At 42.8% G+C, this 13,535-nt stretch overlaps 1 protein-coding gene across 1 annotated transcript in view; it reads right to left on the bottom strand.

The window, feature by feature from the left end:
* SPECC1 (sperm antigen with calponin homology and coiled-coil domains 1) overlaps positions 1–13,535 on the bottom strand; it is a gene marked incomplete at its 5' end in the record, with an annotated part of 77,185 nt that overhangs the window by 58,444 nt on the left and 5,206 nt on the right. Inside the window, 3 exon segments of the mRNA XM_015828104.1 lie at positions 2,133–2,314; positions 5,318–5,391; positions 11,354–11,561. Of these exon segments, the coding sequence (XP_015683590.1) occupies positions 2,133–2,314; positions 5,318–5,391; positions 11,354–11,561 (464 nt within the window).

The raw sequence follows: 13,535 nt of genomic DNA on the forward strand, positions 1-13,535 counted from the left end.
TTAACGACTGTGCGGTTCGCTTAACGACGGAAGCGGTTCACTTAATTTAAAAGAGGTCGTAAAATCAGGCAAGACCCGTATGACGAACAGCCTTGCTTAAGAACAGAAATTCTCATCCCGGTTGCAGGTCATTAAGTCGAGAATTACTTGTGTTTTGCTTTTGGGTCCGAGGTTCAAATTCCCCCAACGCAGGCTTGAAAAGCCTGCAGGTTTTTACTGCGCTCACAGGAGGAGCCCCGGTCAGTTTCAAAAGGAAACCGAAGCCCTCCCTGTGAATTAAACGACGGCAATTCCACGATATTCAACCGACAAAAAACAACACACGACAGCCTGACAGACGGAAAGGCGAGGGAAATCGAGCGGACGGACGGAGACGGGCAGACCAAGCGAGGCTCCTAAACGGAAGGCGCGTCCTCGGAGATGGACGGATCGGATGCTCTTCTTCCCGCCTCGTTTGGGGAGGTAATTTTGCCACCCATCCCTCCCCCCATCCAACCTTCCATCCCTCCATTTATCTAATCTCTCCATCTGTCCATCCATCCGTCTGTCCCTCCACTCTCCATCCATCCCTCCATCCCTCCTCTCCATCCATCCCTCCATCTGTTTGTCCCTCCATCCCTCCCTCTCTTCATCCCACCATCCCTCCCTCCATCTCTTTCTCCATCCTTCTCTCTGTCCCTCCATCCCTCCCTCTCTCCATCCATCCCTCCATGTCTGTCCCTCCATCCCTCCATCCATCCATCCATCTCTCTCTCCATCCCTCCCTCTCCATCCATCCCTCCATCTGTCCGTCCCTCCCTGCCTCCCTCCCTCCCTCTCTCCATCCATCCAACCATCCACCCGCAACCAGCCAGCCATCTTCCTTGTGGTTTGAGCCCTTTCTTGTCTTCTAGAACAATCTCAACGCATCTGCCCCATCTTCTACAAAGGCCCTCTACAACTTGGGAGGCTGCGGCCATGTCTTCTTCTCCAACCTAAGACCCCCCTTAGCTCCAAAAACATCTGCGTAACTTTCCCTTCCAATGTCCCCCATCATTTGCTTCCTCTCTGGAGCACACCCATTCATCGGTTCCAGTATCTGAGGGGCTGCCCCAAAGAAGAGGGAGTCAAGCTATTCTCCAAAGCGCCTGAAGGCAGGACAAGAAGCAACGGATGGAAACTAACCAAGGAGAGAAGCAACCTGGAACTAAGGAGAAACTTCCTGACAGTGAGAACAATTAACCAGTGGAACCACCTGCCTCCAGAAGCTGTGAATGCTCCAACACTGGAGGTTTTTAAGAAGAGACTGGACAGCCATTTGTCCGAAATGGTACAGGGTTTCCTGTCTGAGCAGGGGGTTGGACTAGATGACCTCCAAGGTCCCTTCCAACTCTGTTATTCTGATTTTTATAAAACCCGAGTGGCTGAGAACATGACACAGAGTTCCTGTGTGACAAGATGGCTGGTTAATAAATTTTACAAATAGACAGATAAATAAGTGAACAAATGAAAAAATGAATAATTCAATAAATAAAAGAATGACTAAATGAAAGAAAAATAAGTAAGCAATGAATGATTGAATAATTAAATAAAAGAATAAATGACTAAATAAAAGCAAGAAAAAAGAAAGAAAAAATAAATAAATAAATAATGAATGAATGAATAAATGAATAAATAAAGGAACAAATGACTAAATAAAAGAAAGAAAAAATAAAGAAAGAAGGAACGAATAAAAGAATGAATAAGTGAATAAGTAAATAAACAACGGAATAAATGAATAAAGAAATGACAAAAGAAAGAAAAAATAAAGAATGAATGAATAAAAGAATGAATAAATGAATCAGCAAATAAACAAAAAAATAAATGAATACATAAACGAATAAAAAGAAAGAAAGAATCAACCAACCCACCCACCCACCACGTTCCTGCCCAGCGTGCAGTACAGTACAAACAGTTGTGTAACAAGGACGCTTTTTTGCACACACAAATGCCACAGTGCCTTTCGCCAAAGCCTGCGAGAGAGAGCGATGCAGAGTGGGTCCCAAGGCTGGGGAGAGAGGAAGGTACCCCTCCCCACCGCAAGCCAGGCTGCCGGGGAGGGGGGAGGTTAGGACCCCTCCCCACCGCTGCCGCTGCCCCCCCCAGCCCCTCACCGGCTGCGTCCTCCTTGGACTTCCTCCAGCTCCTTCTGCAGCCGTGCAGTCTTCTCCTCCTCCTCCAGGAGGCGCCGTTTGACGGCCCGCAGCTCCTGCTGCACCTCGCATTTGATGTCGTTGGCCACCACCACGGCGGTCTGCAGGTCGGCCTGGAAGCGGCGCCACTCCTCCGTGTCCTCCTGCGGGGGCGGAGGGAGGGAGGGAAGGGAGGGTCAGGACTGGCTAGCCTTTGCGGGACGAAATCGGCCGACCAGACGCAGGAAGTCCTCGGCTTACGACCGCAACGGCGCCCCCAAAATCTCCGTGGCTAAGCGAGACGCTTGAGACGTGAGTTTGGCCCCGCTGGACGAGCTTTCCGGCCACCGTGGTTAAGTGTGTCACAGCCGCTGTTAAGTGAGTCACGGGTCGTTAAAGCGAATCGGGCCTCCCCCCCCCATTGACTTGGCTTGTCGGAAGGTCACGTGACTGCGTCATAAATATGAAGCGGTGGCCAAGCGTCTGAACTTTGATCACGTGACCAGGGGGATGCTGCAACGGTCGTCATTGGGAAAAATGTCTGGAATGGTCTACTCTAGGGGGTCTCCTGCTTGAGCAGGGGGCTGGACTAGAAGACCTCCAAGGTCCCTTCCAGCTGTATTCTGATTCTGATCATAAGTCACTTTTTTCAGTGCCGTTGTAACTTCGAATGGTCACTAAATGAACAGCTGTAAGTCAAGGACTATCTGGACAGCTCCCAGAATTCCCTAGCCAGTATTGCCACTGCTAGGAATTCTGGGAATTAAATCCATCGGTAACTGAGTTGAAACACGCTTAGCATAAGCACATGTCCACAGTCGGACAAAAATTAAAACTAAACTAAAATTAAATTAAAATACTGGTAGTTCTTGACTTAGGACGGTCCATTTAGTGACCGTCCAAAGTTACAGCAGCACTGGAAAAAGGACCATTTTTCACATTTAACGACCGTTGCAGCATCCACATCATTTGTATTTGGATACTTGAGAACTGGTTCAAAGTTATGACGGTCGCAGTGTCCCCGGGGTCCTGTGATCCCGTTTTGAGACCTTCTGGCAAGCAAAGGCAACGGGGGGGGGGAAGCCATGTTCACTTAACGACGGTCTTACTAATTCAACAGTGATTCACTTAAGAGCCGTGGCCGGAAAAGTCGTAAAACGGGGCAAAACTCCCTCACTGAACCAATTTCTCACACTTAGCAACATAAATTTTGGGCTCAGCTGAGGACCACCCATAATTAGAATCTAAAAATAATAATTTAAAAATAAATTAATTAAAAATAAATTAATTAAAAAGAATTAATTAAAGTAATTAATTAAAAAGAATTAATGAAACGGTATAGGGTTTCCTGCCTGAGCAGGGGGTTGGACCAGATGACCTCCAAGGTCCCTTCCAACTTTATTATTATTATTATTATGGATCATCGCACAGTCAGCCACATGTTCAGACTGGATTTGGCGTTTTGTCTACCTATCGAGTCCTTACCCAGGACCTGGGATAGGCAGATGTCCTGGGAAGAATTATTATTATTATTATTATTATTATTATTATTATTATTATTATTATTATTATTATTATTATTAAATTAATTAATTAAAAAGAATTAATTAAAAAAGAATTAATTAAATTAATTAAAATAATAATTTAAAAATTAATTAATTAAAAAGAATTAATTAAATGGATTAAAAAGAATTAATTAAATTAATTAATTAAATTAATTAATTAAAATAATAATTTAAAAATAAATTGATTACAAATAATTAATTTAAAAATTAATTAAATTAATTAAAAAGAATTAATTAAATTCATTAAAAGAATTAATTTAATTAATTAAAAGGGATTAATTAATTACATTAATGAAAAAAGAATTTTTCTGCCGTCGGTGTTCTCTGTTTCTATCTAGAATAGCGCTTCTCAAACTTGGCCATCTGAAGAATTTGCATGGACTTCTACTCCCAGAATTAAAGCGGTCCAGGTTGGGAAATATTGGGCTAAGATCCCAGGTTAAAAATATTCTAATTACCTCTTATGTTTTTTCCCCCTGTGGATGCCATTTTTTTTTACTTCAGTGCAGTGTATTATTATTGTTGTTGTTATTGTTATTCCTGTTTTTATTGCCAGGAGTTTAGCTGACGTGTTCTGCTTTTGCATTCTTTCTGCAAGGCTCTGTTGGGTTTTGCAGCGATTTTTCCCAGAAAATCACAGTCGAGTTGGGCAGCCACACAAAGGTTTTCAGTAAACGAGAGCCCAGGAATCTCTGGTCCTCCCCAACTGTCTGAAAAGACTCGGACTGCAGCCAGTTTGATAAGCTTTTGGTTTTATCTGGCACGCTAACATTTTCCTGTTTCTTTCCCTTAATCCCGTGGCTTTGACTTCCAGACGGGGTTGCCTCCCGCCCACAAGAGCAGCCGGGGTGAGGGAGGAAGGGTCAGAAACGGTCAGGGTGGTGGGTGCAGCTGGTATTTGCCTGAGGCATCTGCAGGGATTGGGGTGGGGGCTTCCAGATCTTTGATCAAGTGGGTTAATCTCCCCACAAGCTGCTGCTGCTGATTCCCCAACAGAGAACCTCACCTGGGTGCTCTCTGAGCTGGGTGGCTTTCTTGCAGACGTTTGATGACCCAACTAGGTAACTTCATCAGTGCTAGAAGGGAGTGCAATTGGAGGAGGAGGAGGAGGAGGAGGGCTGTGGGATCCTTGATGCTCTCTGAGCTGGGTGGTTTTCTTGCAGACTTTTCATGACCCAGCTAAGTAACATCATCAGGGCTGAAAGAGATGGGGCTTTGCTCTCTGTTGTGTAGCTACAGTACACAACAGCCTAATCAAGGACCTAAGAAGAAAGCAGCACTCCCACACAACACTGATAGGGCAACGTAGGATAAACAGAGCACAAACCCCATTCCCTCCTAGCACTGATGAAGTTACCTAGCTGGGTCATGAAACGTCTGCAGGAAAACCACCCAGCTTAGAGAGCACCAAGGACCCCACAGTTCTCCTCCTCCTCCTCCTCCTCCTCCTCCTCCTCCTCCTCCCTCCCTCCCTCCCTCCTTTTCCACAAACCATTCTAGCTCTGATGATGAAATGTCTGCCAGGAACCCACCCAGAGAGCACCAGGGACCCCCCACCGTTCAAACCTGAGCCACAGATATTCTCTTCCATCGGAACCTCACCTTAATTCGTTTATTCAGCATCTTCAGTTGCCTCTCCAGTTCCAGCTTCTGGTCTTCCAATTTGAGCAGGTTATCTGGGAAGAAAAAAGCATTTTGAGAACAAGGTAGCCGAAGGGGACGGAGGCCCAACCTCAAAAGGTCATCTCCCCCCCCCCAGACACACACATACAATGAATAAAGAAAGTGGAAGCATAATTTATATAAACATATCTCCACTTCCTAAGGCAGGCAGGGGTTGGCAGGACATCCATCCTCCCTCAAGATAGAATGGAATGGAATGGAATAGGATGGGATGGGATAGGATAGGATAGGATAGGATAGGGTAGAATAGAATAGAATAGAATAGAATAGAATAGAATAGAATAGAATAGAATAGAATAGAATAGAATAGAATAGAATAGAATATAGAATGGAATGGAATGGAATGGAATGGAATAGAATAGGATGGGATGGGATGGGATAGGGTAGAATAGGGTAGAATAGAATTCGGAATAGAATAGAATAGAATAGAATAGAACTGGAAGGGACCATGGAGGTCTTCTAGTCCAGCCCCCTGCTCAAGCAGGAGGACATATACCACCTCAGACAGGTGACTGTCTAGTCTCTTCTTAAAAATCTCCAGTGATGGAGCACCCACGATTTCTGGTGGCAAGCTGTTCCACTGGTTGATTGTCCTAACTGTTAGAAACTTTATCCTTAAATCCAGGTTGCTTCTCTCCTTGATCAGTTTCCAACCATTGTTTCTCTTCCTGCTCTCTGGTGCTTTGGAGAATAACATGACCCCCTCTGCCTTGTGGCAGCCCCTCAGATACTGGAATGCTGCTATCATGTCTCCCCTATTTCTTCTTTTCTTTAGACTAGCCAAACCCAAGTCTTGCAGCCGTTCTTCGTATGTTTCAGTCTCCAGGCCTTGAATCATCTTAGTTGCTCTTCTCTGAACTTTTTCCAAACTCTCAACATCTTTTTTTGTGATATGGTGACCAAAATTGCTTGCAGTATTCCAGGTGTGGTCTTGCCAGGGTTTTATAAAGCGGTACTAATACTTTGCGTGATCTTGATTCTATGCCTCTGTTTATGCAACCCAGGAGGTTTTTTAATTAAAGACTTTTAAAAAAGAATTAAAATCTCTGAAGTGCCTCGCTTCTCCTGGAGTTTTTGGCTGATCTTGCAGAAAAATGCAGAGATCTAATTGGTTTTTTTCCTCAGCCTACGGAAAGTATTTGTGCCGAAGGTTTTCAAAGAATCACAAGTCATCCTCCACTTACGACCAACAATGAAACTAACCAAAGAGAGAAGCAACCTAGAACTAAGGAGAAACTTCCTGACAGTTAGAACAATCAATCAGTGGAACTCCTTGCCTCCAGAAGTTGTGAATGCTCCAACCTTGGAAGTTTTTAAGAAGAGACTGGACAGCCATTTGTCCGAAATGGTCTAGGGTTTCCTGCCTGAGCAGGGGGTTGGACTAGGTGACCTCCAAGGTCTCTTCCAACTTTATAATAATAATAATAAATAATAATAATAATATTTATTATTATTAATAATAATAATAAATAATAATTACTACTACTACTACTACTACTACTACTACTACTACTATTACTATTATATTAACCGATAGGGCCGTGGCTGCAGTATTGTTTATCCTCTTTATTATTTTTTACTCCTCCCCTTTTATTGGCTGTGTGCTTTTTTATTATTATTATTATTATTATTATTATTATTATTATTATTATTATTATTATTATTATTATTATTATAGATTTAATCTTCAATTCGATTCGCAGTCTGGGACCGGTTAAAAACTTAACAATTCAAGTCCTAATCAAGCACCTAAGAGCTATTAAGGTAACGTCTGAGTATATATAGGCAGTTCCAAGTAAGGTGGTGATGATGATGATGATGATCATCATCATCATCATCATTTCTGTTGCTAAATGAGGCAGCAGTTCAGTGAGTTTTTAGCCCCATTTTACGACCTTTCTGGTCACACTTGTTAAGCAAATCAGTGCGGCCGTTAAATGAATCACCCAGTCGTTAAGTGAATCCAGTTGCCCCACTGACTTTGTCAGACGCCAACTGGGAAGGTTACAAAAGGGGATCATGTGACCCCAGGACATGGCGACCGTCATAAGTCTGAATCAGTTGCCAAGTGTTCGAATTTTGATCACGTGATCCTGGGGATGCTGCAACGGTCGTTAAGGGCGAAAAACGGTCCTAAGGCACTTTTTTGGGTGCCGTTGTCACTTTGAACGGTCACTAAACGAACTGTCGTAACTTGAGGACTACCTGTATTACATTTTATTTGTTAATCCAATTTATACACTGTCCATCTCACTAGTTAAGTGACTCTGAACTGTTTATAAATAAAAGATTCAACATGCTGCTTTCACTGTACACCATTTGGAGCAAGATTTTGTTCTTTTTTTCTCCCGGGCATGGGGTAAGAAGCATTCAGAAGAATTTTAAAAAGGTTATTTCATCCTAGCAAAGGATCAAAAGGAGTGAGAAACACGACAGCCAGACTCAGAAGGACAAAAGACTTATAGAATCAAGATCGGGTGAATAGCCCTTTACAATGGCTTGGAATATGCACGTGGAATACCTTTTTTCAGTGGTGAAAAAAGTAAGGTTCTACAGTTAGGCAAGAAAAACCAAATGCACAGGTATAGTATAGGGGGTACCTTGCTCAATAGTAGTAACTGTGAGAGGGACCTCGGAGTCCTAGTGGATAATCATTTAAATAGGAGCCAGCCGTGTGCTGCAGCTGCCAAAAAGGGCAACTCAGTGCTGGGCTGCATTAACAGAGGGAGAGAATCAAGATCATGTAAAGGGTTAATACCACTTTACAATGCCTTGGTAAGGCCACACTTGGAATACGGCATCCAGTTTTGGTCACCACGATGTAAAAAAACTGTTGAGAGTCCGGAAAGAGTGCAGAGAAAAGCAACAAAGATGATTAGGGAACTGGAGGCTAAAACATATAAGGAACGGGTTGCTGGAATTGGGTCTGTCTAGTTTAATGAAGAGAAGGATGAGGGGGGACATGATAGCAGTGTTCCAGTATCTCAGGGGCTGCCCCAAAGAAGAGGGAGTCAAGCTATTCTCCAAAGCGCCTGAAGGCAGGACCAGAAACACCAGATGGAAACTAACCAAAGGGAGAAGCAACCTGGAACTAAGGAGAAACTTCCTGACAGTTAGAACAATTAACCAGTGGAACAACCTGCCTCCAGAAGTTGTGAATGCTCCAACACTGGAGGTTTTTAAGAAGAGATTGGACAGCCATTTGTCTGAAATGGTATAGGGTTTCCTGCCTGAGCAGGGGGTTGGACTAGATGACCTCCAAGGTCCCTTCCAACTATTAGAATCTGATGCCCTTTTGTGGAGGAACAATCTGCTCTCGACCAAAATAAATTTATTTGGCAAAATAAACAGTATTTATTTTGCAAAATAAAATGTATTTATCTGGCAAAAAATGAAATGTATTTATCTTACAAAATAAAATGTCTTTATTTTACAAAAGGAAATGTATTTTTTACAAAATAAATGTATTTATTTGGCAAAACATATTGTATTTATTTGGCAAAATAAAATGTATTTATTTGGCAAAATAAAATGTATATTTGGCAAAAAATAAAATGTATTGATTTGGCAAAAATGAAATGTATTTATTTGGCAAAATTGAAATGTATTTATTTTACAAAACAAAAATGTATCTATTTGTCAAAATAAAATGTATTTATCTGGAAAAGTAAAATGTATTCATTTGGCAATATAAAATTTATTTTCTTGGCAAAATAAAAAGTATTTATTTTGCAAAATAAAATGTATTTACTTGGCAAAATAAAATGTATTTATTTGGCAGGATCCACAGTATCCAAAATGGACATTTGGGATCCTGTAAAAAAAATAATTTTACGCTCCGCTCGTAAATCAATAATTTCAGCTCCATCATGAACATGCATAGCACCGGCCAGCAGGTGGCAATCTTGTCTCATCAAGAGAGCTGAGGTCTGATCTTGAATAAAGTTGTAAGTAGTGGTGGTCATTAAGCGGATCGCCAACTGATGGCACCCAATTTTATGACTTTTTTGCAGCGGTACTTAAGCAAACCTATTGTTTGCAGTGGTGTTTTTCCACTGGAAATTGGAAAATTTCCATAAGTCGTGGCCTCGTGAATAATAATAATAATAATAATAATAATAATAATAATAATAATAATAATAATAATAATAATAATAATAATAATAAAGTTGGAAGGACCTTGGAGGTCATCTAGTCCAACCCCCTGCTCAGGCAGGCAACCCTAGACCATTTCGGACAAATGGCTGTCCAGTCTCTTCTTAAAAACCTCCAGTGTTGGAGCATTCACCGCTTCTGGAGGCAAGGAGTTCCACTGGTTAATTGTTCTAACTGTGGGACCTTGCAAACAGGCATAAATGCAATCTGCTTACTGAGCACCTGGAATGCGGTCACATGACTGCAGAAAAGAGGGGGACTGTCATAACTTTGAATCCAGGTTGTGAGTGAGTAGCTTTTGAGGGTCTGTCCTAAACAGACAACTTTGAATAGATGTTACCATAATTTAAAAGGGTTTTTTTGAACACTACGGTTTACTTCTGGTTTTTGGCAAAACTGCAAATAATGGCTTTGCTTAATGACTGTGGTGATAATGATATCATTATTATCATAATCATTTAATAACAATAGTGATTCATTTAATGATCACCTCAGAAAGGTTTATAAAATGGGAGGTCATATGATGACTTTACAAACATCACAATTGAAAAGGAGAAAGAGGAAGGAGGTGAGCAGGAGGGAGAAAAAGTGAGAGAGGGTGAAAAAGAGAAAAAGGAAGGAAGGAAGGAAGGAAGGAAGGAAGGAAGGAAGGAAGGAAGGAAGGAAGGAAGGAAGGAAGAAAGAAAGAAAGAAAGAAAGAAAGAAAGAAAGAAAGAAAGAAAGAAAAAGATAGATAGACTCTAGAAAGAGTGCAGAGAAGAGCAACAAAGAGGATCAGGGGACTGGAGGCTAAAACATTTGAGGAATGGTTGCTGAAATTGGGTCTGTCTAGTTTAATGAAGAGAAGGACGAGGGGGGACAGGATAGCGGGGTTCCAATATCTCAGGGGCTGCCCCAAAGAAGAGGGAGTCAAGCTCTTCTCCAAAGCGCCTGAAGGCAGGACAAGAAGCCACGGATGGAAACTAATGAAGGAGAGAAGCAACCTAGAATTAAGGAGAAACTTCCTGACAGTGAGAACAATTAACCAGTGGAACGACCTGCCTCCAGAAGCGGTGAATGCTCCAACACTGGAAGTTTTTAAGAAGAGACTGGACAGCCATTTGTCTGAAATGGTATAGGGTTTCCTGACTGAGCAGAGGGTTGGACTAGGTGACCTCCAAGGTCCCTTCCAACTTTATTATTATTATTATAAAGAAAGGAAGGAAGAAAGAAAAAAAGAAAGGAAGGAAGAAAGGAGGAAAGGAAAGAAAGAAAGAAAGAAAGAAAGAGAAAGAAAAAGAAAATAAGAAAGAAAGAAAGGGAAAGAAAGAGACAGAAAGAGAAAGAAAGAAAGAAAATAAGAAAGAAAGAAAGGGAAAGAAAGAGACAGAAAGAGAAAGAAAGAAAATAAGAAAGAAAGAAAGAAAGAAAGAAAGATAAAGAGAAAGAAAGAGAGGAAGGGAAGGAGAAGGAGAAGGAAGGAAAGAAAGAGAAAGGGTGGGAGGGAGGGAGAGAAAGAAGAAAAGAAAAAGAGAGGGAGGGAGAGAAAGCAAGAAAGAAAGAAAGAAAGAAAAGAAAGAAAGAAAGAAAAAGAGAGAGAGGGAGAGGGAGAGAAAGCAAGCAAGCAAGTTTGCACAGGGTCCCAAGGGCAGAGCTTGACCCGGCTGCCCCCTTTCTCCCATCCTACCTCGCAGGGCTGTAGTGAGGACACACCAGCCAGGAAGGAAGGAAGGAAGGAAGGAAGGAAGGAAGGAAGAGGGAGGGGGGCAAGCCACAACTGACCCATCCTTCCTCTGCCGCCCCCCCCAGCCCGCCACCTACCCTCCATCTGGCCGATGATCTGCTGGTCGTGCAGCCTGACCACCCGCTGCTGCTCCACCTGGTCCTCCAGCTGGAAGAGCGCCTCCTTCAGGCTCCTCAGCTCCGCCTCGCCCTCCGAGCGCCTCTCCTGCAGCTCCTGTCCCGTCTGGCTCAGCTCCTCCGCCTGCCCGGCGCACCTCGCCTGCAGCTGCGCCCCCTCCTGCTCCACCTGCGGGCAAAGCGGGTGTGAAAAGGGGGGGGAGAGGGAGCCCCGGAGCCCTCGGCCGTCTCCCCAACAGGAGCTCTGGGGTGGGGGGGAGGACGAGGGCGTGGCCCTCCACGTACGACCGCTCGTTTAGCGACCGTTCGAACTTTACGACGGTGCTGGAAAAACTTGCGGTGGCGATGGGTGCTTGCCCTGCCGACTGTTGCGCTTCTGCCTGTATTCACGTGATGGCGATTCCAGGACAGGCAGCCCTCAGCTTACGACCGTTCGTTCAGTGACCGTTTGAAGCGGCAACGGCCGTGGAAAAAGCGACCGCCGTCTCCTTTTCACACTTACGACCGTGGCAGCGTTCCCCAGGGTCACCTGATCAGAATTCGGAGGCTTGGCAACTGGCATGTACTTATGACGGTTGCAGCGTCCCGGGGGGGGAATCACACGATCCCCTTTGGCGACCTTCTGACAAGTAAAAGTCAATGGGGGAAAAGCCGGATTCGCTTAACGACCGTGTGACTGACTTAACATCTTCTCTGTATCTTCGATGAAAATGCTTTCCAAGTTTATATACTGTTTTTTAGCCTTTTAATATTTTATTGTACGCCTCCCAGGGACAGAGGCAGTTCTTAAATGGGATAGATAGATGGATGGATGGATGGATGGATGGATGGATGGACGGACGGACGGACGGACGGACGGACGGACGGACGGACGGACGGACGGACGGACGGACAGACAGACAGACAGACAGACAGACAGACAGATAGATAGATAGATACACAGAGAGACACAGACAGACAAGATGGATGGATGGAGAGATGGAGAAATAAATAGATATGTAAATGGATGATGGATGGATAGAGATGAATAGATGGATGGATAAATAGATGATGGATGGATGATAGAGATAGAGATAGATAATGGATGGATGGCAGAGATAGAGAGATGATGGATGGATGGATAGATAAATAGAGAGACTGAAACAGAGAAATGGATAGATGGATAGATGGATAGATGGATAGATGGATAGATAGATAGATAGATAGATAGATAGATAGACAGACAGACAGACAGACAGACAGACAGACAGACAGACAGACAGACAGACAGATAGATAAGATAGATAGGATGGATGGATACACAGACAGACAAGGATGGATGGATGGAGAGATGGAGAAATAAATAGATATGTAAATGGATGATGGATGGATAGAGATGAATAGATGGATGGATAAATAGGTGATGGATGGATGATAGAGATAGAGAATGGATGGATGGCAGATAGAGAGAGAATGATGGATGGATAGATAAATAGAGAGATAGAAACAGAGAGAAAGATAATGGAGAGATGGATACAAGATAGATAGATAGATAGATAGATAGATAGATAGATAGATAGATAGATAGATAGATAGATAGATAGATAGATAGATAGATGGGATGGATACACAGACAGAAAAGATGGCTGGATGGAGAGATGGAGAAATAGATAGATATGTAAATGGATGATGGATGGATAGAGATGAATAGATGGATGGATAAATAGATGATGGATGGATGGATGGATAGAGAGATGAATAGATGGATGGATAAATAGATGATGAATGGATGGATGATAGAGATAGAGATAGGGAGATAATAGATGGATGGATGACAGAGATAGAGAGATGATGGATGGATGGATAGATAAATAGATAGAAACAGAGAGAAATAAATGGATAGAAGATAGATAGATAGATAGATAGATAGATAGATGATGGATGGATGGATGGATGGTAGATAGATAGATAGATAGATAGATAGATAGATAGATAGATAGATAGATAGATAGATAGATAGATAGATAGATAGATAGACAGACAGACAAACTTTTAAAAAAGGAAAACAAGGCACAACTGGAGTCTAAATATCCTGGGTCAGACACAAAAGGAAAAATCCATTCTAAGACTCAGGGATCAAGAGTCCCTCCGCCATTCTTCTTTC

The sequence above is a fragment of the Protobothrops mucrosquamatus genome, unplaced genomic scaffold (assembly GCF_001527695.2).
Source record: "Protobothrops mucrosquamatus isolate PMUCROS unplaced genomic scaffold, P.Mucros_1.0 scaffold4240, whole genome shotgun sequence".
Lineage (NCBI taxonomy): Eukaryota > Metazoa > Chordata > Lepidosauria > Squamata > Viperidae > Protobothrops > Protobothrops mucrosquamatus.